We start from the raw sequence: 24703 nt of genomic DNA on the forward strand, positions 1-24703 counted from the left end.
TCATGTGCTTAGCATGACCAGGAGCAGCCCCAGCTCGGGACAAGCAGGAAGCCAAAGGACAGCAGAGGCAGAAAGGGATCATTCTGAACTAGTGGCTTCCACCAAGTATGTAGGGCTAGGCAGATTGGCAGCAGCAGGGCTGAGGCAACTGGAATATTGTTCTGTATATCTGAGAAGGTCAGCCTGTGCAGAATGCTGCCACCCAGAGACTTCAGAGCTGGGATCTGGAGAGACTGGCAAGATGGCAGTGATGGTGCAGGTGACAAAGAAAGAGATGGGAGAGGGCTTCAGCCCCTCAGGGCATTCTGGAATGAGGTGGAGCTGTGTGAGGGAGGAGACGACCCCCAGGGTCATGGGGACAGGCTTCCCCCAATCCCTGCTCCTCTGGCACTAAGGGCAATTTAGCTCATCTATCATAACTCATGTTGTTAAGCCCTCAGGACAAAGTGTTACATGACTGGGGCATGTCTTCTCTGCTGGTGCTATGAGAATCTCAATGGGAAGGGCTTATTTTTTAAACTAGAGAACATTCTGGAAACACAAATGACAATGCAAGAAGCATTTATTAATCACCTACTAGGAACAGAGCACCTGCTGACTCCTCAACATATAACACAAAAGCAAAAACAGACACCACCCTCAAAGACCTTCCTTTCTATTAAAAGAACTGGGAAACACCTTCTTCACAACCATCCTGGGAAGTAGGTATTATTATCCCCATTTTTAAAATGAGAAAATGGAGATGGAGAAGTCTGAGGGACTTGTCTATGATGACATAGTCTGATGTGGGATTTGAAAGAGGGTCTCTCAGTGTTGTTTGGTGTTGTACCCACTTTGCCTGGCTGATCTATCAGACCCAAACTTAAACCCAACTCTTCATGGAGTGGTGGTTAGATGTATAGAAAACATAAATATGGTCGTTGATTTTTAAAAATTTGTTTTGTTTTCAGGTCCCTGCTCTTTCCCTTCCATTTTTCTCTCTCCTCATTTCCCCCGCCTCCCAATTTGAGAAAGCAAGAAAAACAAACTCCCCTGTGATAACTATGGATAATAAAGTAAAACAAATTCCTGCATTAGCCAGCTCTTAGATTTCTAATTTGCGGGGTTTTGCCATCCCAAGAGAAAGTGGATTTCCCCTCCCAATGGTCCCACCAACTCCAATACAAAACTTATTAAAAATAGAGAATTTTGATTTTTTTGGTTCAGCCTTTACTCAAATTTTGTGTTCTCTTTCTCTACAGGAGGTGCACTCCATCATCCTGGGACAAGGAGAAACAAGACTTAAAGAAAATAAACACATTTTCTCTTGACCCAGAGACTTTCTCTCCCCTCCCTTAGGGAGAGATTACAACACAGAACTTGAGCAAAGACTAAAACAGAGAAATTAAATTCCTCATTGCTACAGGTATAACCAGCCTCTATTGAGGCTTTGTGTCATATGCACTCAGCACTTACAATGCATGCCAGAGATGTAAATCGAAATCTAATACCACAAACTTAAACATAAAGCATATTGAGGTGGGAAGGAGCTCATCTCTGCCTTCTTCCTGTTTGGTTATTCTTGCTAAATGATTAAAAACTCAATCATTCCCATGGAATGTTGGAAGTGCTATCAGTGCCTTCAAAATTCAGCAACTTGTGAAAAGTTCCCCACAGCCCTCCGGTGGTTAAGCTCTAATGTATGCCCTCTCTGGTAGCCTTCAATTACTCAAGGAAGCAAATAGAAGTGCCTATGAAAACTGACTTCTCCCAAAAGCCAAACAGTAAGATCATAGGATCATAGATTTCAAGCTGAAGCATTTATTAAACACGTACTATGCACAAGCACTATGCCAGGTGCTTTGCAAATATCTCCTTTGACCCTCACAACAACCCTGAGGTAGGTATAATTATTTCTATTTTACAGTTGAGGAAACTGAGGTAGATAGAGTTTAAGTGACTTTTCCAGAGTCACACAGCTAAGATAAAATTTGAACCCAGGTCCTCTGACTCCAGATCAGTGCCTTTCCCACTAAACTGTTGTGCCTCTGAGGTGGAGTCCCTTCATCCTCTCTCTCCTACCATCAGAATTGGAGTAGCCCCTTTTGCTGCTCCCTACAGGGGCCCAAGAGCATCAGGTACCTGATTCATGGGCTCTAAGGTTTCAGGTGGCATCCCGGAATAGTTTCACAAACAGATGTAGATTGGACTCCTCTTGGACTGGGCAGCACATAAGGTCAGAGTCAGCAAATCCGCCCCTAAAAATAGGCTCTGGTTTCCAAGCTGGTGAGGTCGCCTGTGGGGCTCCATGACATGCAGCCGGGATACCTGCTCCCTCCGATGATCCTGGTGCTCACAGGTAAGCCAGTCCAGGAGGGAAATCTTGGCTGGGCTTCTGCTGGGGACCTCGGGTGCATTCCCTCAGGGGGTTGGGAAGTGAAAGGAAGGAACAGACGTCCCCTTTTCTCAGCGAGTTTAAAGGCAAAGTGTGTAGGCAACCCCTCCCTCCAATCCCCGTGTAATTGATGGCTCAGAAACAGACAAGATAGGTAGATTAGGCATGCAGAACTGGAGGTGTGTAAGGCTTGGTTGGAGCTTACTTTCAGAGGTTCTTTGTCAAACAAGTGAAAGCTGTCACGATAAAGCAGAACTTTCTACAAATGGCACTCCTTTGATCTCATTGTCAGCGTCCCCTCAGACATAACATAGTCAGTCTTGAGCCTGTTTCTTTTCAGTGGTATTGTCCCAAACTAAGAAACTTTCTTTTGGCCTGAATATTTCATTGTCTCCCTCCTGTCTCCTCTCAGATCTGATCTCTTTCTCACCCTTTCTCCAAAGCTGAGACTGTAGTAAAGTTCTAGGGGTCCTTGTGAGACATGGGAGGTAAGATGTGGCATAGCAAATTTCTGGACTCTTAAAACTTTAAATTCATCCATTTGGCCAAAAAGTCTAATAAGGGAATGTATTTAAGGAGTTCTTGACATGAGTGCTACTGAATTCAAATGTCAATTAGTAAATAAGAATTGAAATATTATGAATAATTATATCTACAATGATTATTATACCTTATATATTTATTATTATTCCTTATATGTCTATGATACAGTGGAAAGAAAACAGAAGCCTGGGGTTCAGATCCCACACCTGGGATTTCTGCTTGTATGACTGGATGTGTCATTGACCCTCTTCCCCCTGCCTCAATCCCCTCATCTGTAAAATGAATAGGGGCAGACTTAGCTGGCCTTTGAGGGGCCCTCCAGCTCCTATAGCCTTCTGTGCAGTGGTTTTACTCCTAAATCATTATTCTAATAATGATCTTATTTTAACCTCACCTGAGTCTTGTGAGGTGGGAAGGGCCATTTTACACAGAGGGTGTCTAAGACTCGGAGGAGTACTGGCTTGCTTGAGGTCACACAAATAGGTCAGTGGAGGCAAAGTAAGACCTGTAAGGACCACTTCACTCTAACCAGGTAGCCCCTAGTTTCCAGGAATAACTGATTAAAACAGAAAGCTGCCAGAACAACACTTTCCAAGCCCTACCCTTTTCTCCCCTCTCTCCCCATTACCCCTCAACCAGTATCCTTGTGGTCTCAGCTCTTGGGAGATAGGGAATCCCTGTTTCCCCACCAAAAGGCATTATCCTGGGGGCTTTCCCTCGATGGGCCTTCTAATCCAGGGTTATTTCCCATATATATAGTTGTCGTAAAATGATGATTTGAGGACTCTTTCCTGCTACTTGCTAGCAGATACTAGCTGTGTGACCCCGGACAAGTCACTTAACCCTGTTTGACTCAGTTTCTTCATCTGTAAAATGAGCTGGATGAGGAAATGGCAAACCACTCCACTATCTTTGCCAAGAAAACACCAAATAGGGTCACAAAGGTGTGACTAAAATGACTGAACAACAACAATTCTGCTACTTTCCCCAGGCTTCAAAAGTCCTCTTTTTTTCCCCTCCATTGCCAGATTTCCCTGGTTGTTCCATCCAGGATGGTGTTCAGTGCCCAGCCCAGGGTACCTCCTCTTAGATCACAGTGTCCCTTCAACGATGACTCTGAATCACTACTGTACCTGGAACCCAATAGCCACCATGGAGAGAGTGTCTCAGAGCTTAGGAATGTAATGATGTTTAGAAAGAGGAGGGGGTACATTCAAGAGGGGAACAGTGAGTCCTCTTATTTAAAACAATTGGTGTGAGTAGATACAGACACTGGATGTTTTTTTTCTTTCAGCATAATTTAATTAGAACTGGAGTCTGTTCTGTTCTGAAGAAAGTCACTCTGTTCCCTATAAAATGACATTACTCTCGGATGACCAGGGCATAAATATTGGAGGTCTTCAGAGTCATGTCCTCTAGGGATGGGACCTAAGCGAAGGGATGTTATATGAGTGTTAGGCTGGAAAGAAAATGATTAGGGGACAGAGAGCATAGGATCATGGGATTCCAAGTAAGAAAGGTGTTTGGGGGTCAGTCAGTGCAGACCTTCCTAATCCCTTTTTCGTTTGGGTCAAGGACACTTTCGGAAATCTAGTGAAGCCTTGGCCCTCTTCTCAGAAAAATGTTAAATGTACAACATAAAATACTTTGGATTGCAAGGGAAACCAATTTATATTGAAATGAAGTTGTTATTTTTTTCCCCCATCACGAACTCCCTGAAATATATCTAGAAGCTACTGCCTCCCTGGCTAAGAACCTTTGATCTAGTCCAACTGAAATTAAATATTTTGCCCAAAGTCACCTGGACAGTAAGAGGGCAAAATTAGGATTCCGATATAGGTCCTCCTCTCATTCCAAAGCCAGTGCCAAGGGGCCCTTTGATGGAGGCAGCCTCTCTACTGACGACAAGAGGCTGGTTTCATTTGCCTGGGCCTAGAGGGGGAAAATTATCCCTGTTGGGTATAAAGGTTTGAGTCCTGGAAAATGGCAGAGCTGGGAAAGAATTCCTCTGCAGAGGAGGCCAGGGCAGGGAACAGGTTCTTTGGATTTAGAAGGCTTTCAGGCCTCCAGACAGGCATTACATGGAGGATCACAGTTCACTGCGTTTGTTTTGTTCTGTTTTGCTAGGGACCCCCTAATAGGTCCCAGAGGCCAGGACCGTGATAAACAAGGAGGTAATAGTTAAGATTCTAAGAAAAAATTTAGGGTTTTTGAGGCCCCTATGGGAGGGTACTAAGTCAAAGGGGATGAAATTCAGTAGAATTTCCATCATCGGTGAGGTCAATATGTTCTTACCCAGGCTGAGCTGACCCCAGTGCTGGCACATTTCTTCAGAGCAACCACAGAGGGTCTGCTTAGAGTATGAATGAATTTGTCCCTAGTCAGGCTAATAGGAAAATGACATGTTTCCGTTGCCCAGGCAGAGTGAAGTCCATCAAATGGAAAGGCTGGAGCATTTGTGGAAACTGCCTTTATGGACACTTGGGCTATTTGGCCTAGTTCCTCCTAGTCACTCAGGTTTACAAGTTCAGAGTTATTTTCAATGTTTTCCTCTCCTCCTCATCCTCTATAGTCAATCAGTTGCTAAGTCTGGAAAGTTCTTTAAGGACTTGAGTAGGTTCAAGCATTGTCCCACTGAATATTTTATACTAGATTAAGACCTTTATTGCAATTCATGTGTCCTTAAACCATCTGAAAATTAATGTTCTTCCATGAGGGTCTAGACCCACCAAATTCATGGTTATAAACATAACCAGGGGCTCAAAGTCCATTTGCATAAGATTCTTCTCATTGGTTTGGAAAAGTGAAGAACTCCCAAAGTCTATCAGAACTGAAAGGCTTTTTTTTTTTTTTAAAGAATCACCAGGGTTGGTCAGTCTTCAGCCAGTCATTTGTTTCAGTTGTATCCTACTTGTTGTGACCCTATTTGGGGTTTTCTTGGCAAAGATGCTGGAGTGATTTGCCATAACCTTCTCCAGTTCACTTTTACAGATGAGAAAACTAGGGCAAACAGGATTAAGTGATTTGCCTAGGGTCACATAGCTACTGTTTTAGAATGGATTTGAACTCAGGTCTTCCTGACTCCGGGTCTGGTGCTCTAGCCACTGAACCACCTCATCATCCAGTCAATAGCAAGCTGCCTCTTTAATGCCATCAGGGGAACTTCTTCAAACTTCGTAAAGGGATACCTCTTCACACTTCCTTTAACATGTTAACACCTCATCTTTCATCTGTCTCCTATTATTTCAACAACTAACTCAGTGGACAACCACTTCTGCCCCTCCCCCAATGGAACTTGTGTGTTCTACCTGTCATCGGCACCTGTTGCGGGGTATTAGTCGTGGTGGAAATCAACCAGCTAGGAACCAATTTTTGTTCCTGTACAAATACAGAATAATCTGGGAGGAGAGAGGGAAGAGAGAGCGCTAACAACAGGAAAAGGGGATCCAGAAAAGTTATTGTGTATGAGGCAGCTCTTGGGCTAAGTCTTAGAGGGAACTAAGGATAGCAGGAGGTGAACATGATGGATGAGAGGTAAAACACAGAGGGCAGAAAATGGAATGTCTGTATATAGGGCACAGCAGTCAATGTTGGCTCACAGGATGGAACATGGGAGGAAGAGTGAGCTGAAATCCCCTGAAGGGCTGCAAATGTCAACAGGGAGGCTTGTAGTTGATTCAAGAGGCAATAGGGAGCCACTGAGGTTTCTAGTGCACAGAATAATGCAGACAGACCTGCAATTAATGAGTATCAATTTTGTAGCTTTGTGCTCTTCAGCAGGAAATCACCAACCACCAGTGCTTATCTCTTTCCTCTGATCCTTACTGGATGATCCTTTACCTGATGGCACTTGTGAATCCACAGCTTTCTTCTTTTTCTTTCCTTCTTTCTTTTTCTTTTTTTTCTCTCTCTCTCTTTCTTCCTTCCCTCCCTCCCTTATTTCCTTCTTTCTTTCTTTCTCTTTCTTCTTCCCTCTTTCCTCCCTTCCTTCCTTTTTCCTTCTCCTTCCTTCCTCCTTTCCTTTCTTTTTTCTCCTCCCTCCCTTTCTTTCTTTTTTCCTTTCTTTTCTCTTCCTTGCATATTTTCCTTCTTCCATTCCTTCCTTCCCTCTTTCTTTCTTTCCTTCCTTCCTTCCTTCCTTCTCTTCAAGTCCTCCCACACTTCCTCCCCAATATTCATGCTCTGACTCTCATTAAATCTCTATGTTTATAATTCTTTCTGCTCTATCCCAACTCCTTCTCTTGTTCCTCCTCCCACTCACTTTTCTCCCACAAGAACAAGAACTTTCAATTCACAAAATCACATATATGAACTGAAGTCTAGCCTAGATTTATATATATTTTTTAAATCAAAGGATAGACTTTACATTTATATTCACTTTTATCTGTCCGTTGCTCTTTTCTGTTAATGCTTAATTAAATGCCTACCAATCATGTGTATCTCATTCCCTGTCTACCAACCAGCACCATTGTTGCTAGAGTTATTATTTCAATCACTGAAACCTAAACGATCATGATTAAGCAACAGTTAAATTGGATGAGAAAATGCGTGGCAAAATCAAGAAAGCAATAGGTATCTGCATTAAAAATTGTGACATTCCAAACATTTCCCAGCTCTGGTCTCCCTTGGAAATTCCGTATCTTGGTTACTGTCCATTTTAACCTCCCTCAGACTCTGGATCTTCCTTCAGACAGGAGAAATCATGAAGCTCATTTCTTTACTCTCTACCTTCTGTTTCTCACCATCAGAGAGATAGAGGGGATGTTAGCCATCACTGGCAATAGTTGCTAGGGAAGCAAGTGACTAACTGCCACCCGAGGGCCAATCAAAGGTGCTCCACAGTGGTGCAGCAAGTCCTAATGTCACTGCTGCTTCCACAGATTCTGGACCATCAATCAGGATGCCCAGCTCCATTATCCTTGGGTTCTGTTGGGCACTGTCCAGTCTCAACAGGGAAGGAACCAAGAAGTTTTTCTGCTTTGGCTTGAACCCTCTATTGTGAAGATGCCATAGGGAAGGGTCTTAAGGCTTCCTAGGTGAGGAAAAGCTATAAGAGACAGTTGGGGCTTCCAGAAATGCTGATGATCATTCATTTGCCTACCTCTTTCTCTCCCCATCCCTCTCCCTAATTCTTCTCTCCACTTCTGTCCCTCCCCCAATGGAACTTGTGTGTTCTACCTGTCATCGGCACCTGTTGTCACTCTATTCATTGATGGTGTCAGCACAATCAGCTCCTCCCTGAGAGATCAGCATTCTAGGAAGAAAAGAGATGAGTGAAGCGATGTCAGATGTCAGAGCCCTGGGAAGGGACTTGGAGGCTCCTCTTATATGTTGCCTAACATTCTAGTGTGTCAGGGTCTTTTGGGAGCCTGTACTGGCCATCTCATATTGCCCTAATGACAAAAAGCTGCTGAAAATAAAATGATGCTTTTAAATGAATTGATTCTGTTTATCATAATAGCATTTATGTACATCTAAAAAACAGTAATAGGTATTTGTACAAGAGCTATTTATTAGGTATGCACAAGGGAGTTTGCTTATTTATTATACTGAATAATGTTGCATATTTTGTTGAAACTAAACATGTGACCTAATGGTTATTGAGCCTGACTTAGAGTCTGGAAGGACAGGGTTCAATTCCCATCTCTGACACCATTTACTGGGGGGATGGCCCTGGGCAACTCACATAACTGCTCTAAGCTTTGGTGTTCTCCTCTGTAAACAGAGACAATAATAGTACTCACCTCATAAGACTGTTGTGAGGACCAAATGAGATAGCACTTTTGCAAAACCATGAAGTGCCATATAAATGTTACATTTATATTATTTCTATAAGTGAGCTACTATTATTATCCAAGTTACAATGTTTGATGTACAAGTGGATTTGCAAAGACCTTGTAATAACTCTGAGACTCAGCCCCACCGTTACCACTCCCTCCAAAAACGGGTTCTTGACTCATAGGTAGGGAATCCTTGTTCTACAACATTTCTATCAGCTGAAAAGACTGGTTTGATGAGAAATAAAAATTAGCCAGAACAAAGCACAGATTTGGAGAAGTACAAGCAACTATTCCGAGACTTGAAGAGATGGCTAGTGAGAAAGTCAGTCAAAAGAGTTGACAAGCATTTTTTAAAGCCCATAGAGCTAGGCACTATGCTAAGCTCTTAGGAGACAAAGAAAGGTAAAAATCTTTCTCTGTCCTCAAGATGATCGAATCCTAATGGAAAGGCCGGAACAAAAGAACATCTTTCTAGAGCGTAGTTACCAAGCGTCCACTCCCAAGCTCTTCAGATTCTCTGGGCTTCAAAGCTGGTCCCCCACCCCCACTTCCCTTGTGTTTTACAACATAGGACATTTGAGAGACTTAAAACTCCCTGAGTGCTTGATGGCCATGTGCGTCCTGCAGTGGTACTTTAATGAAGAGAGGACTAATTGGCTATTATTTCTGAATTACCACTTTGTGAAACCTACCAGCAACATTTTCATAAATCCCAAGGAAAAATATTTCAGTCACTTGAACATTAAGAAAAACAAAGAAGCCTCATCAGCTGCTCCTGAGCCCTTTGCTCTCTTTGCAGAATGCTCCATGTAAGGCGATTGCCAGAAACTCTACTTTTGTCCCAACCACAGCCAAAAAGGAAATGCAATTGGAGGTCTTGGATGTCATTTTCAGGCACACACTGGCTTCTGGAAATGCTGGACCTGTTCCAAAAACTAGGACAGGGGAAAAATCAATTAAGGACTCATAAATAATCATTTTGAAACTCCTGAACACTGTTTGAAGAGTTAATCAAATAAGTTAATGACGTCAACACTTTTTATAAGAAATTGAAGCTTCCTAAGGCAATATTAAATTCTTACCACTTTAAATGAAGAGCTTAAAAAAAGATTTGAGATTAATTCATGTAATTCTCTTCCGTTAACAATCTTCAAGGACCCTTGATCTAAAAGGAAAAAAAATCTGTCAAAGTTGGATGACAGCCTACATCTCATGAATTAAATTAAATGTAATTTAAAAATTCCTGGGTTAAAAATGAACAAAAAAACCCCTCAGAGCAACCTTTCTTTCACATTTGAAATAATCTGTACAGGTTTAAAATGTATGAAGAAAAACATTGATTGTAGTGAATTTAAAAAAATGAATGTATGGGTAGATTTCACCACCACCCTCATTCACTCAATTCATTCACTTCCAAGAAGTATTGTCTCCAGTAAAGGAATTTACCTAACCATAATAACAGTTTCATTTTTCCCATTCTTTAAAGGAAAGTTCCAGGTCCAACTTGGGTGGTAGTAAGGGATTGGGGAAGAAAAGCAGCTCCAAGTAGCTTATATGCACAAACCAACATCCTCTGGCTCCACACACCCTAGCGCTTACTGCCAAATAACTACAGTTAAAAAATATGATTCAAATCACAGATCCACAATGGATTCTTAAGGGAAACAAGAATGACTGTCTCTTACTCTTGTCCTATACAAACAAGGATAATTATATCTGAATGAGATAACTTTTGAGAGCCAAGTCAAGGAGGATAATTATCTCAATTCACTTATGAGCTGGTACCCTGAAAGCGGGGCAGGGAAGGGATTGGACCTTTGGAAAGAAAAATGGATTTTCAGTCAGAGGGCCTGAGTATAAATTCCACTTTTATCCCCTCTCTAATCTAGCCTTCATACAGTTAATGAGTCTCAGAAGACCTTATGGAGAAGGCAGGACCCAAATTGGGTCCAAAAGGGTGGGAAGTGAAGCAAGGGAAGGAAGGACAGCAGGAACAAGACTGGGCGTGGTGTGTACAGGGGACCATACAGGAAGGGCTTGGATGGAATAGAGGGCACATTAATAGGGTCTACAGCTAGAAAGGCTCTTCACAGTCATGGAGTCCCATACTCTCATTCTTCAGATGAAGAAATGGACCCAGAACTTTGTCTAAGCTTACACAGACAATAAATAACAGGGCCACAGATAGTTGATCAGGGGCTCAATGTGGTGAAGTTGATCATTGTAGAGAGACTGATCTGGCCATGGGGTATTGGGTAGATTGGAAGAAGTCAGAAAGAAAGGCAAGGAGGAGGGAGGAAGGAAGCTGTTGGAATGCTGAGGCCCTGGGAGCAGAGGAAACAGGGAAGGAAGAGGCAGATGCCAGGGATATTACAGGGATAAAATCTGGCTTCAGCCTGGACATGGGATGTGAAGGAGAGTTAGAGAAGATACTGATATTTATCCCAGGTGACTGGGAGAGGGGTGGTATCATTGACAAAAATAAGGAAATTAGGACAGGGACCAAAGAGGTGAGCCAATATATACGCTGAACCCAGCTCAACTTCGTTAGGTCTGGTAGGATATCATGTACTAGTAGCCACTGGTCATAGGCATGTACAAATACCCCTTCATCTGTTAATGACAACATGATATCCCTCACAATTAATTTCCTGGGCCTTTACATCTGAACTTGTAGAATTAATTCTTTTTTTTTTTTTTGGAGGTAAGTGGGGTTAAGTGATTTGCCCAGGGTCAAATAGCTAAGTGTCTGGGGTGGGATTTGAATTCAGGTCCTCCTGACTCCAGAGCCAATGCGCTATCCATTGCACTATCTAGCTGACTCAGAATTAGTAATAAGAACGGTTAGCATTTATGTAGCACTTTAAGACCTATAAAACCCTTTATACGTTGTTTTCTCATTTGTTGTGACCTTCACAACAACCTTTTGAAGTAGATTATTATTTTCACTTTACAGATTAGGAAAATGGAGGTTGAGAGGAGGTTTCTCTTTCCCTCTCCCTTTCCTCTCCCTTCCCTCTGCTCTTCTCCCCCATCTCATTACTTGACTTGGGCAACCAGATCTCCTTGCCCAATCTCATTCGCTTTGTCCTGCTTAGTACCTGGCAGATCCAGTTCTCCTGAGGGAGAACTTGGGCTTGAATGTGTTTGTATGAGACTGCAGTTTTCAGCCAGTCAGGACATTGGAATTAACTATTTGATAGACTTCAAGTATAGCTTTTTGTGTTTTGTAAAGTGATTTAGAGGCATGGTTGTATTTGAACCTCAGAAGCATCTTGTTAGGTAATTTAGGTACTATTATTCCCATTTTACAGATGAGGAAACTGAGGCTTAACTGATTAATCAATAATCATTTATTAATTTACTAACTACGTTTAAGGCACGGTGTGAGAGGCAGGGGGATACAGAGCAAAAATGCAACAAAAAACACAAAGACAAAATTCCCTGTCCTCAAAGTTTTTATATTCTATTAGAGATAGGCGTACTCATAAATAAACATGAACAAAATATACACAAGGCAAATTTTGGAGGGCCAGGAAAAGGATCAGACAAAGCTTCACATAGAAGATTGAACCTGGGCAGAGTTTTGAAGAAAACATGAGATTCCAGAGGACGAAGGAGAGTGGAAGTACATTCTGGGCATAGGGGCAGACAACCTGTGCAAAGTCTGGGGAGATAGTACTGCATCTGAGGACCAACAGAAAGGCCATTCTGGTAGGACTGTGGGGTGCAGGAAGGGGAAGTAATGTATATAATAAAATTGGAAAGGTTGGTTGGGCTAAGTTGTAAAGGTGAAATACTCTCCCCACAGTTGGAGAGTAAGATTGAGAGACAGAATCTGAACCCAGGCCTTCTTGACTCCAAGTTCAGTGTATTATCCACTATGCCATCCTGCTTCTTGCAGTGCTACTTCCTTAGATTCGATAAACATTTTTTAAAAGATTTATCTAACAAGCCTCTAGTCTTTGTCTTAACAAGCAAGGGTTTTGTTTGGTATGTGCTGATTTTGATTTCATGGATGGACACTCTTGTGGAGATGACCACAAGGCAAATGGATGTACAGGATCTTAGGTGGCAAGTGAAGCCTGAAGTTAAGAGACTGCAGAGGGAGAAGAACTGGATCTTAGGGAATACACATAGTTAGGAAGTTGAGTAAGGGGAGGCAACAAAGCAGACAGAGAAGGATTGGCTCAAAAGGTAGGAGGGGACCCAGAGAAAGGATAATACCAGAGAAAGGATAATTCTAAGAAGGGAAAACCATGGTCACAGAGGTCAATGAGAAATAGACTGATTCTCCATATTCACAGGGCAGCCTGTAGAGCTGCAGTGTAGTTTCTTAAGACCAAATCCCGATGTATGGAGAGATAACAGCAACTTCAAGGCTTCTTCCAGACATATATCTTTCTTTTACAATACTTATCCATTGCCACATAAAACCAAGCTCTTTGGACCATTTATGAAGTGTAGGCCCAGGCCACAGAAACCAAACTAAACCAATTGAGTCCCTGTCTAATTTTTTGCCATGTTTCAGGAAAGAAACCTTCATTTGACTCTCTGGAAGTCAGAGGTTTTGGAGCTGCTCAGTGGGATTCATACAGAAAGACTTTTAAGATGGAATTGTAGGTCTGCGGTTTCTGGATAGCTGTAAGATTTGCTCCCCTCCCCCCCTCAGATTCCCCACACTTGATGGTAATGAGTTCCAGAACTCCAATGCATGCCATCCTGTTTTGGTTAAACCGCATTACTTCCTATTCTGTCTGGAAATTAATCTGAGTATTTCAGTCACTGGGATGGGGAAATTTCTCTTCTCCTCTCCGTCCTGCTTCACCCTCCTTTCTCATCCATCCCATACACAGTACAGAGTGTAAGATATGACCCCATAGAGGGTAATGTTGGCAAGGGAAAGAGACTGAGGTTTGGGGGAAATGATATTTAATCCACCCTCTCCAGACCTTCCTTGTCTCAATAATACGTACCTCAGAAATCTCCTTGGGTAGTCGTAGGGGTTTGAAAGGATGGCGGACACTCCCATCATAGTCCCAGATGTACTACCCGAACAAATGGAAATATCACCAAAGAGAACCAAGATGGAAGAAGCAGCTGGACTCAGCTGAGTAAACACAGCAGAGAGTTTGGAGTCTGCTAAGACATCAGATCCCAAGGTATCTATGAAAGAGGGAAGATACCAAAAGCATTGAGGGAAAAAAAGATCCTTGACGTTATTACACTAAAAAAGTGACCGAGAGAAGGACGACAACAGGCAAATCATATGCCTTCTTTCCAATTAATAGGGATAAGGACTAGACCTGTGATAGAATTAATACAGGATCCCAAAAGCCTGTGTGCAGTTTAAAACTATCGAAGCTTAAACCTTTGGGGATACCACTGCTTTTCTGACACCTCCTACATAAAGAACTCCCAAGAAAGGAAACTCCCTACTAATTTAACTCAGTTTTAGAGAGCTGCCAAGAACATTGAGAGGTACGTGACTGATTTGGCTTACTGGAGTTCGAGTGAGGTTCATTGTTCCAAGGCCCAGTACAATCTCCCTTGTATGTTCCTTATTCTGCCAGAGTTTCAAAAGAGCCCAAGGAGCCTTGTTGGGGCCAGATCCCAGTCAGAGCCCTGGTGTAGGCGGAAGGGAGGGAGGTCCTATCAGGGCATGGGTTCCAGGTCCAGGAACCTTGTCCTGGTCTCATTTTCGATATTCCCTAATAGATGACTTGGGAAGTAGGAGAACTTCCAAAGTCATTAGTGACAGCCCTGGTTGATGGTTGATGTTTTTAAAAGGGTAAACTGGAGGGCCCAGGAGAGGGTAGAACCACAAAACACAACACAGAATGATGGGAGCCAGCAGGGAGAAATTAAAGCAAGGAAGCTTTATTGGAAGAAAACACTTATATTGAGAAAGGGCATGTTAAATTCCCATTAAATTCCCCTGGACTTTTTTACATGAATCTTCACTGAGCTACCACTCCCTTACCCCATTCTTGTAAAATTGATTTTTCTTAACCTAAGGGTAGGAATTTATAGGTATTTCTATTAAAGTTCATCTTCTCAGATTGGGCCCATTGTGGTAGTCTATCTACCTCTTTTCAAATCTTAATTTGTCCTCCAATGTGTTAGCTGTAACTCCTGGCTTCATACTGTCTACAGTTTTGATAAATACATTCTTTAGCCCATGCTATCCTGGCTTTCCATTGAACTTTCTGGAATTTCCTGCTCTCCGTTAGTCAATAATATGTACAATCGTCCCTGCTGTCAAGGAACTCAAAGTATAATAAGGGAGATAGCACTCCAATAACTATGTACATTTACAAGGTGACTTGGAGGCAGTCTCAGAGAGGAGTGTTGGAGACCAGGAAAGATTTCTTACAGAAGATAGGTTTAGAGACTTGAAGGGAGCCAGGATGTAGAGAAAGGGCATTCCAGCAACTGAGGAGAGTTAAACAAAAGTGCTCAGAATTAGGAACTTGTTAAAAAATTACCCTTCATATTAGATCTATGCCTTCCCTTCAGAAATCACTTTGTATATAATTTTCTATATAAATGTTGTTTCCTTCCAATAGAATGTAAGGTCCTTGAGGACAGGGATTGTTGCATTTTTACCTCTGAATCCCTAGGGCCTAGGACCATACTTGGCAAATAGGTATTTAATTAATGTTTGTTTAATTGACTCTGTGACAACGGTATTGATCAAAACATCAACCAGAACAGTGCTAAGAACAAAATTGGATTTTTATCCTCCTTCCAAGGACGACATTTATTGGGGACAGTCATTTAGCCAGTTCTACATTCACATAAATCTATTATCCACATAGCTTCATTTTTCTCAATAGAGATATAAGAGATTCTGTTAAACCCCTTCTTACATTGATTGGTAAGACCAGGGAGGAGGAATATAGCATCCTCAGCCCATTCATCTGAGCTGCATGGAAACAGGTATTTTCTCTTTAAGCAAGGGAGAAAAAGTGTTCCTCATTCAAACTGCCCTCCACACTAACTTTGACTAGATAACAAAAACTTACTCTTTTTTTCAGTCTTATTTCCTTTCATTGTCCAATAAGGCCTTTTCAGTGACTGGTGTATTATAACTGGTGCTCAATAAGCCACAGAACTGCTTAGACTTCTCTATTCTTTCCCAAAGGTTTATGGCTGAAGGAAGGGCTCCTTACTCACCTGGAGCTCAGCTCTTGTGCAGTGAAGACCATCACTTTCCAGAGGCCACGCACTCTGTCTGAGAGGCTGACCTGCTGTCCTGCCAGGGTAAGGACAGGGTGGGGGGAAGGTTGGTGACTGGGGAAACAGCTTCTCTCTGGTAATATCAGTGATGTCACAAAAAATTTTGAGCTGAAAAGAATATTGGAGGTTGTGTAATTCAATACCCTCATTTTACAGATGATAAAACTTTTAAGATCCATAAATGTTTTGATCTAAGGTCACATAGGAAATAAATAGCAGAGCCCATACTTGTCCCAAGTCCTCTGTTGACCCGACAAGGACATTTGAACAGGTTTTCAGGTCTGAAAATGGGTTTTGTTTCCTTGGAATGCAGGAAGTAACTGAGAAGGTGACTTACTAATATCCCAGAGAGAAAACATCAGCAACCTCAATGAACCGTCATTAAAAAAAAAACTAACAATTTTCTTTAAGCCCTGGGACTAGGGACCTATGCTAATTTGCATGGTTTCTTAGATATATGCACCCTCCCTAGGTGAACTGTGCTAGGAAAAAAAAAAGACTTTCAGGTTGACGACTGCTTAATAAATGTCTGTTGCACAAACGAGTCACTTTCCTTTCATTTTTTTCTTTGCAGACTACTGCAGATATGGAAGGTTGGGTAATTTGGGGGTGGGCAAGTTGAGTCTCCTTCAGTTTGAAGATGTAGTGAAACAAAGATAAAAGCTGGAGAGAGGCAGTGCCTTTTAAGATTTCTTGGACCTGAAGTCTCCCCAGTTTTTGGTAGAAGTTTCAGCCTACATTCTATTATGTAAATGATGTCCCTCATGCCCTTGTATGTAGGGGAGCCTGGAATGTTTAGAAAACACTGTTCAACTGCCAATAATAGCCTTCATTGTTTATCTAGACCCCAACCCTAGATGACTCAGTGGATTGAGAAGAAGGGGCATATGAGGTTGGGACTGACTTTCCAGCTTTTAAATTCAGTTTTCTTCACCAAACTTGGCTCATTCCTTTTCTGGAAAAGGTTTTCCATGGGTGGGTGTTCTGATAGCACCATTTCTGTCCTTTTCTCTTGATAGCCTGTGGAGAGAATCAAAAAATCTCTTAGCAAAAGGATGACTTCAAGGCAATCAAAGACCAGCCTGAACAAGGCCTATGGATCTAGCAAAGAAGAACCAGAGGATGACTATATCACGCCAGGGCCCTTTGAGCTGGAGCGCCTCTTTTGGAAGGGCAGTCCCCGGTACACTCATGTCAACGAGGTCTGGCCCAAACTCTACATTGGAGATGAGTAAGTGTTGAGACTTAATCCAAATTCCAACCATCTACAGGCCCACAGGAGAAAGCAAAATCATCCCTCTTAAATGGCTCTGAGTATAAGATTTATAGGCAAGAAAAATTTATTTTGGTTGTTTCTGTCCTTTGAGGAAGCAGCTGAGTTAGTAAACATGCTGGAGGTCTATCAAAATTGGGTACAGCTCCCATCGTCCTAGAATTCTTCACCTAGGTCTCTACTTATCCATAGAAAAATTACCATCTGCCTTGTCTCAAATATTTCTATCAAGGGCTTACTATCGAGGGTAAAATGCCAGGGACTTGTAGCTTTTCAAAGGGGTCTAGTCATTTTGGGTACTATTTTTTTGAAAGTAATTTTTTTATGTGTATTTTTCCCCAATGGATGTTGGGGAGATTTCGTATCAATTTCATCACTATTGGTTCACAAACTTTGGTTATTTTAGACAAATTAGAACAAATAATGATCTCTTGCATACCTAAAGTCCTTGCCATCATGAACCTGTGGCTTAGCACCTAAAGGAGTCCCTCCTTCTCCTTGGGGTACTGCCAAGCCCTTCTCCCATTAGTATACTATAATATCAAGCACAACATCTGTACAATGTCTGTACAACATCTGTATCTTGACCCCAACATAGTAATGTCATTTTGTTCCTTTTCAAGAACGAGGACAACAACCAACCATACACATCAGCTGGTTTTCATTTTAGAAAGCAGAGAGGGTCTGGCTCTGATGACCATGAGGGAGGAGCGAAGCTTAGCTTCATTAGGCCCTAGGAGCTGGGTGGTCAAGGGAGGCAGGAATGTGGTATAAGTTCAGGTTCCACTTTGGCATAACCAGGGACGAGTCACATAACTACTCTAAGCCAAATTATCCTCATTGGCAAAACGGGGACAATAATGCCAGCAGAACCTACCTAGCACAGCCAATGTGTAACTTCAGTAAGAGAGTGTATGTAAAGATGCTTTAATTAGCCTGAGATAAAGAAAGCTTTGCTTCAGGATACATATATGGCATAGGGAGAAGGGGAGAAGGAATGTGTGCTTTCTCCTCAGTAGGGTGGTAGCAACTGTCATCTTCCTGACTTACCAATTTCCCTGTCCATCTTCCTCCCTTACCACTCAGGGCCTAAGTTCCCCATAAGTAGGGATGGGGACAGAATGACATCTGCAATCTGAATCACAGATTTCCTTTTCCCAGTATGACAGCAGCAATGGTCATAGTGTCCTCTGGCCTCCTCCTCCTCCTCCTGTGTTACTCCAAATTTGCTTCAAGCACAGTAACATCTGGTTATGACTCTGAGACTTTGCAAACTTTAAAATGTGACAGAAATGTACATTTTTACCAGGACTAAGAGCAATCTCATGTGTAACGTCCCAGCAGGGCCTCCTGTGCCTTGGGGGCTGTGGGTAGGGTAGGTAAACAGCTGCAAGCTTCAACTCTACCGCCTAAAATAACAGAAGGAGAGATTTTTAAAGAGCTAAGGCAAGTTGACACCTGTATCATGCATCTTATATTGTCATAACTGCATCATACTCTTTCTCACAAGCCAGGTGGATGTGAATATCTAGGTATATGATCTAAATGAATCTATCACTTGTTACTAAATGAAAATTGTCCAGGAAGGGGCATCTTAAGAGTAATGGTCCATCGAGATTCAACTTTCTTTAGAGATGTGAAATACAGCATTATGAAAAATTGATAGTGGATACAATACTTGCTACAGTACTCTGCACATTACAGTGTTCAATGGATCAATTTAAATCTATAACTAGGGTAGAACAGTGAGAGCTTTGCTTCAAGGTTTTGAAGTGCAGAGGGCATATCCTAATACTTCAACAGTTAAAAACCAGCTGAGTCTGGCACCTAGCAATAATAACTAATTAAAATGGGAAGTGATCAGATGGTAACCACCTCCGTGGCCCAGGTGAGCTTCTCCCCAACCCAGCTTCATTCACCCTGCTTCTTCCTACAACAATGATATCCTGGATCACTGTTTACAGAGGCTGGTTTCCCTGCCATGGCACAGTGTCTTGTGTTGTCTTGTTCACAGGATCATGCTTCTAAGGTTTCCCTTCCACTCCTTTCCCCTCAACTGAACTTGTGCCAAGTATGGCTGGCTCTGAGTGAAGATCATTATCCTTCCTTAAAAAATTTCAAGGTTTTGGTTGTTAACAGAAAATTGGACAAGTTAGTAAACCAGTCTGACTTTCTGCATTTGACATTCTAAAAGGCAATCCTTTCACATTGCATTCCCAGTCTGACTAAGGATGGCAGTCCCAATGTTCTTAAATAATGAAAAATCAAAAATGTGCCCTGTGTGGCTGAGTTTCTGATCTGGATTTTCCTAAAGATTAATCAGATTGGTTCTTACCTATGGCTTCTTTAAGTCTCTTTCCCCTGATTTATGGCAGAGATATATATCAATTTTGGAAAAGGTATGTAAAAGCACTGGCTAAGGGAACCAGCAGGCCTGAAGTTTAACCTTAACATCTCCATGAGCCATTTGGTTAGATCACAGATTCAGAATTGCAAGAGACCTCAGAGCTCACCAAATGCAACCCCTTCATTTTATGGATGAGGAAATGGTAGTCTAGAGAGGTTGTAACCTCCCCAAGGTAGTAAGTAGCAGAGCTGGAATTTGAGAAAAATGCAGTCTTCTTTCAGATATTCTGGGCCTCAATTTCCATTTTGATAAAGCAGGGGGTAATAATCTGCCTTTACCACCTCATAGACTGGCAGCTAGATGGTGCAGTGGATAGAGTACCCAGCCTAGAGTCAGGAGGACCTGAGTTAAAATCTGGCCTCAGACACTTTCTAGCTGTGTGAATCACTTAATCTGCTTTACCTCAGTTTCCTCATCTGCAAAATGAACTGGAGAAGGAAATGGTATACTATTCCAGTATCTTGGCCAAGAAACTCCCAAACAGGGTCACAAGGAGTTGGACACGACTGAAACAACTGAATAACAACCAAAACAAAATCTCATAGTCTGTGAAGTTGAAATGAGTTTAAGAGAAAATAAAACATTTTGAAGACTTTTTTTTATTGAGAACCCAAGACTACACAAAACCACTTTCCAGGTTTCTGACTATGGATGCCAAGAGTCAACAAGATGAAGACCAGAGATATGTGAAGGGCTTTCTCAGGATGGAATTAGAATATCTAGTGACATCCTACTTGGTTTATAATCTTGTGTGATGGATGATCCAAAGTACTCTTAAAAATCACATAGCTCTTTTGAGAAGTACAATAAAAAGAAGACACCAAGGATTTTGATAGATTTGATGTTAGCGAGACCAAACCTGGTACAGTGAAAAGCAGACACACCAGATATTAGAAAGCTCCTGTCCATTGGAACCATAACCAGCAATTTTTGAGCTTGCTGGAAGCAATATACACAATGAAGAGGGAATAGGACAGAAAGGAGCTCACCTGGGCATGAGCTTCTAGAAGGGGGCCCAAATTATATTTGCTAAATGACTGATAAGCTCAATTCTTTCTACTCTTTTGAAAGTCATTGGCAGGTACCAGTAGAAACCGCTAAATTCTGGTACCCTAGAAAAAAATCTCTGATTACCCCACCCTAGTTAAAGCTCTGCCACTGATGTGATGGACAGAACAGAGTTTGTTGTAATGAGTTGCCCTTTTCTTATAGTTAGTTGACCACATTTCATTCAAATAGGGAAACTTCACATTGTCTTTTCAGTTCATTACAGCTTTCCTGGCAGTATCCAATAGAAAGAAACACATACATTATTTAGTTATGGAGAATTGCCAAGGCTAAGACTACAGATGTCAGGTGGGTTTTATATCTTTGCTATGATACATGTAGAAAGAACTTAAAAACACAGACCAGTTGAGTTGGACATAAATTTACGATGCCTCTCCATTTGTACCCTATCTCTGGAAATGTGCTCAGGTTTCACTCCTACTCCAAACACTTAATAAGGTTAACGGGATTTGCAAATGTTTATTGAAATGGCAATTAATTATGCTGCCTATGAAGCCCTACATACGGTGGTCATAATGGAGCAAAGGCTGCCAACAAGCCTGCTTCAGCTCTTCTATCCTTTTGTTTCCCGGTTTTGCTACAGATGTTGCCCAGAGGCAATGAAAACTTCACTTTGGCTCTGTCAGGCCCTGATTAATGAAAGCTTCAAGTTTAATGTGCCTTTTTTTTTTCCAAGCTCAGATTGAAATTTTTTCTTTCACTAAAAGCCCCAAAGACTTTAAGAGTGCTGGGCCCCCAGAAGTCAACAAGGCAGCCAAGAGAGGCCTTTGGGGGGAAAAAAACCGGATCGTAGATTTCAAGGTAGAAGTCGAACCATCTCATTTTGTATATGAGGAAACTGAGGCCCAGAGAGTTTAAGGGACTTGCCTAAGGTTATAGAAGGAATAAATGGAAGGAATAAGGTTTGAACTTGGAACTTTGGACACTAAAGCTGTACTCTTTTCACTGTATCATAGTTCCTTCTGGAATTAATAAGAACACTATGAGGACGGTACCCACTGCTGATACCTGGAGACAGTGTGGTTGCTGAAAACATCCTGGTAGCCACATTGACCTCTAGGAAATAGCTTTGCCAATTCCCATTCTCTCTCTCCTCTACCAAAAGTGTTTCCCCTGACATTTTAAGACTCTGTTACTACTCAGGGGTGTGACAAACTTCCTGGAGGTAGATCAAAACAGAGGACCTTAAGCAATTCCAGCTCTTCTTTCAATACTTCCCTGTGGCATCTTGGCCAAATCACTTCTCTGGTATTCAGCTTCCAGTGAAGATGCAGGATGAGGTCAGTCAAGCAACCAGATTTTATTAAACATCTACTGTTCGCCAGGCACTGGGCAGGGGTTGTGTTCATCCTTCATTGTTGAAGAAGACCATACCATCAGAGAAATGATGACATGACCTGCACTTGACTTTGTTTTGAGTGAGGGAGAGCCGTGCAAGGTCACCAGCCTCACTTCTCCTCCAGAGCCATTTGGATCTGGTGACCAGATATTCATCAGGATGACTGGAATGGACCCAGGATGCACTGGGAGACCTTGGCCCCTTTAGGCCAAGATCTAGGCAGATACTCAGGGTGAGGTAAATGCCCATTCATTGAATAGGCCTGTTTAAGAAGTAGCCAGGGCATGGCCCCTTTAATAAGGCCAAGAAAAAGAAAGACAGCAGACTGAGAGAGAAACAGCAACAGTTACTACTGATAATTACTGGAAAGCCAGGAAGGTCCAGAAGAGCCCTTGGACAGGGGCCCATTGGTAACCCAGCTTCTGAGGGCTGTAGATTTAAGATTTTGAGAAAGGAAAAGACAGGAAAGGGAAGGGAAGGGAAGGAAAGGAAAGGAAAGGAAAGGAAAGGAAAGGAAAGGAAAGGAAAGGAAAGGAAAGGAAAGGAAAGGAAAGGAAAGGAAAGGAAAGGAAAGGAAAGGAAGAGGAGAGAAGCCACTAAAATCCAAGTCAACTGGGCATGTTTTGGCCATCCAAATTTACCTTCCTTTGGAGAGGAGAAGGAAGGGGAGGGGAAGGAACACAGGAGAGGAGGAGCTGAGTTACCTAGCTAGCTGGGTCAACATTCAGCCAGGTGCAATGCTGAGGATACAAAGGCAAAAATTAAAACAGTCCTTGCCGTTAGTAGGGGTACACCACATAAGTACCCAAGAATATAAGTAAAATATATGTCAAAAAAAAGGTACAAGGTCATTGGGAGGAGGATGGCGCTAGCAGCTGGGCAATCCAAAGGTGCTTTATGGAGAAGGCAGTGCTTGCTGAGTGTGGGAGGACACTAGGTATTGTACTTGGCGAAGGGGAAGAGGGAGTATACTCTAGGCATGGGGGTCAAGGCTGAGGGATGGAGGGGCATTTGTAAGAAACAGCAAGAAGGACAATTTGGCCAGATTGAGTCATGCACAAAGGGGACAAGGGTAGGATAGGCCTGGAAAGGTCAGTTGGAGACAGATGGTGAAGGGCTTTAAACGCCAAACAAAGAAATTACTTTGTATTTGAGCATAATGTGTGTGCGTTCGTCCTTTGTTGCCGAAGAAAACCATGCCATCAGAGAAATAATGACATGACTTGTACTTGACTTTCTTTTGAGTGAGGGAGGGCTGTGCAGGTCACCAGCCTCACTTCTCCTCCAGAGCTATCAGAATCCAGTGACCAGATATTCATCAGGATGACTGGAGATGACCCAGGATGAGGCAATTGGGGTTAAGTGACTTGCCCAAGTTCACACAGCTAGTGAGTGTCAAGTGCCTGAGGTAAGATTTGAACTCAGGTCCACCTGACTCCTGCACTGGTGTTCTATTAGCTGCACCACCTAGCTGCCCCATTTGAGCAATAGGGCAGAAGAGTGACCTGTTCAGGCAGTGTGGTGCAGTTCTAAGCATGTTGGCAATCTTGTTAGAAAGCCTGGCTTCAAGTCCTGCCCTTGCTACCTACATGACCTTGAGTACGTCATTTACTCTTAATGGGCCTTGGGTCCATTTATAATTATACATTGTAATAAATGTATATAATACTATTATAATTATAAAATGGAGACTGGATGATCTCCAAGGTTCCTTCTAGCTCTCAGTTTATGATCCTAGCATCCCATCACCTGTGCCTTAGTAAGATCACATTGGCACCTTGTGGAGGATGGGCTGGAGAGGGAAGACTGTGGAGGGAGCCCAATTAAGAGGTCATTACAAGAGCCCATGTGGGAGGTGATGAGGTGATGATCTAGAGTGGCATGGCTGCTATGTGAGTAGAGAGAAGTAGATGGATGCAAAAAATATTATGGAAGTAGATTGCCTTGGAAGATTTAGAAGAACTAATGCAAAGTGAAGTAAGGAGGGCCAAGAAAACAATGCATACAATGACAACAATGGAAATGGAAAGAACAGAGAAGTAGGTGGCATGGTGGATAGTGTTGGGCCTGCAGTCAGGAAGACAGGAGTTCAAATTGTGTCTCATTTACTAGCTGTGCCACTCTGAACCTTTGTAAGCCTTGGTTTTTCCATATATAAAATGAGAATAATACTAGAATCTGCACCACAGATTTGTTCTACAGTATTATATAAATGCTAGCTATCGAACACCAACCACATAGCAATCCAAAAGGAATCACATACCGTGGGCTTGGTCGGGTTCCACTCTCTTTCCCCCTACCCCCAGTGCAGGGGGTAACCAGAGGGGCTTGGGAAGTTTGGAGTTTTTTTGCTATTGGCTCAAACCTCTACTCCCTTTTTGTTCCCTCCTTTTTAGGGGGCCAGTTCCATTTAATCACTAGCATCTCATTAGCTTTCACAAAGGACGATTTACTAGAAAGATGTAAACATTTCCCTCAACACCTTGGAGCATAATGCTCCTGTATCACTTTGGTGCATTTGGTTCACATCTTAACACAGTTCCTCCATAGCATTAGGTCCACCACGTTGAAATCCTAAGACTGCCAGCCCCCCAGAGCCTTGCTTCTCAGGACTTTCCTGCTGAGATGGCTGCAACCTCCAGCTGGTGGTCCTGAGCTCACTATCCCTCTAGTTAAA

General features: G+C 42.4%; 1 protein-coding gene across 1 annotated transcript in view; it reads left to right on the plus strand.

Moving 5' to 3' along the window:
- The first annotated feature begins 1960 nt into the window (after positions 1-1960).
- Positions 1961-24703, plus strand: part of LOC140517143 (dual specificity phosphatase 29) — a 47422-nt gene continuing 24679 nt past the window's right edge. Inside the window, exons 1-3 of the mRNA XM_072628095.1 lie at positions 1961-2338; positions 15845-15963; positions 16959-17170. Of these exons, the coding sequence (XP_072484196.1) occupies positions 2293-2338; positions 15845-15963; positions 16959-17170 (377 nt within the window). The 5' untranslated portion in view covers positions 1961-2292. The remainder of the gene's footprint in view (positions 2339-15844; positions 15964-16958; positions 17171-24703) is intronic.

This window comes from Notamacropus eugenii, chromosome 1 (genome assembly GCF_028372415.1).
Source record: "Notamacropus eugenii isolate mMacEug1 chromosome 1, mMacEug1.pri_v2, whole genome shotgun sequence".
Taxonomy (NCBI): domain Eukaryota; kingdom Metazoa; phylum Chordata; class Mammalia; order Diprotodontia; family Macropodidae; genus Notamacropus; species Notamacropus eugenii.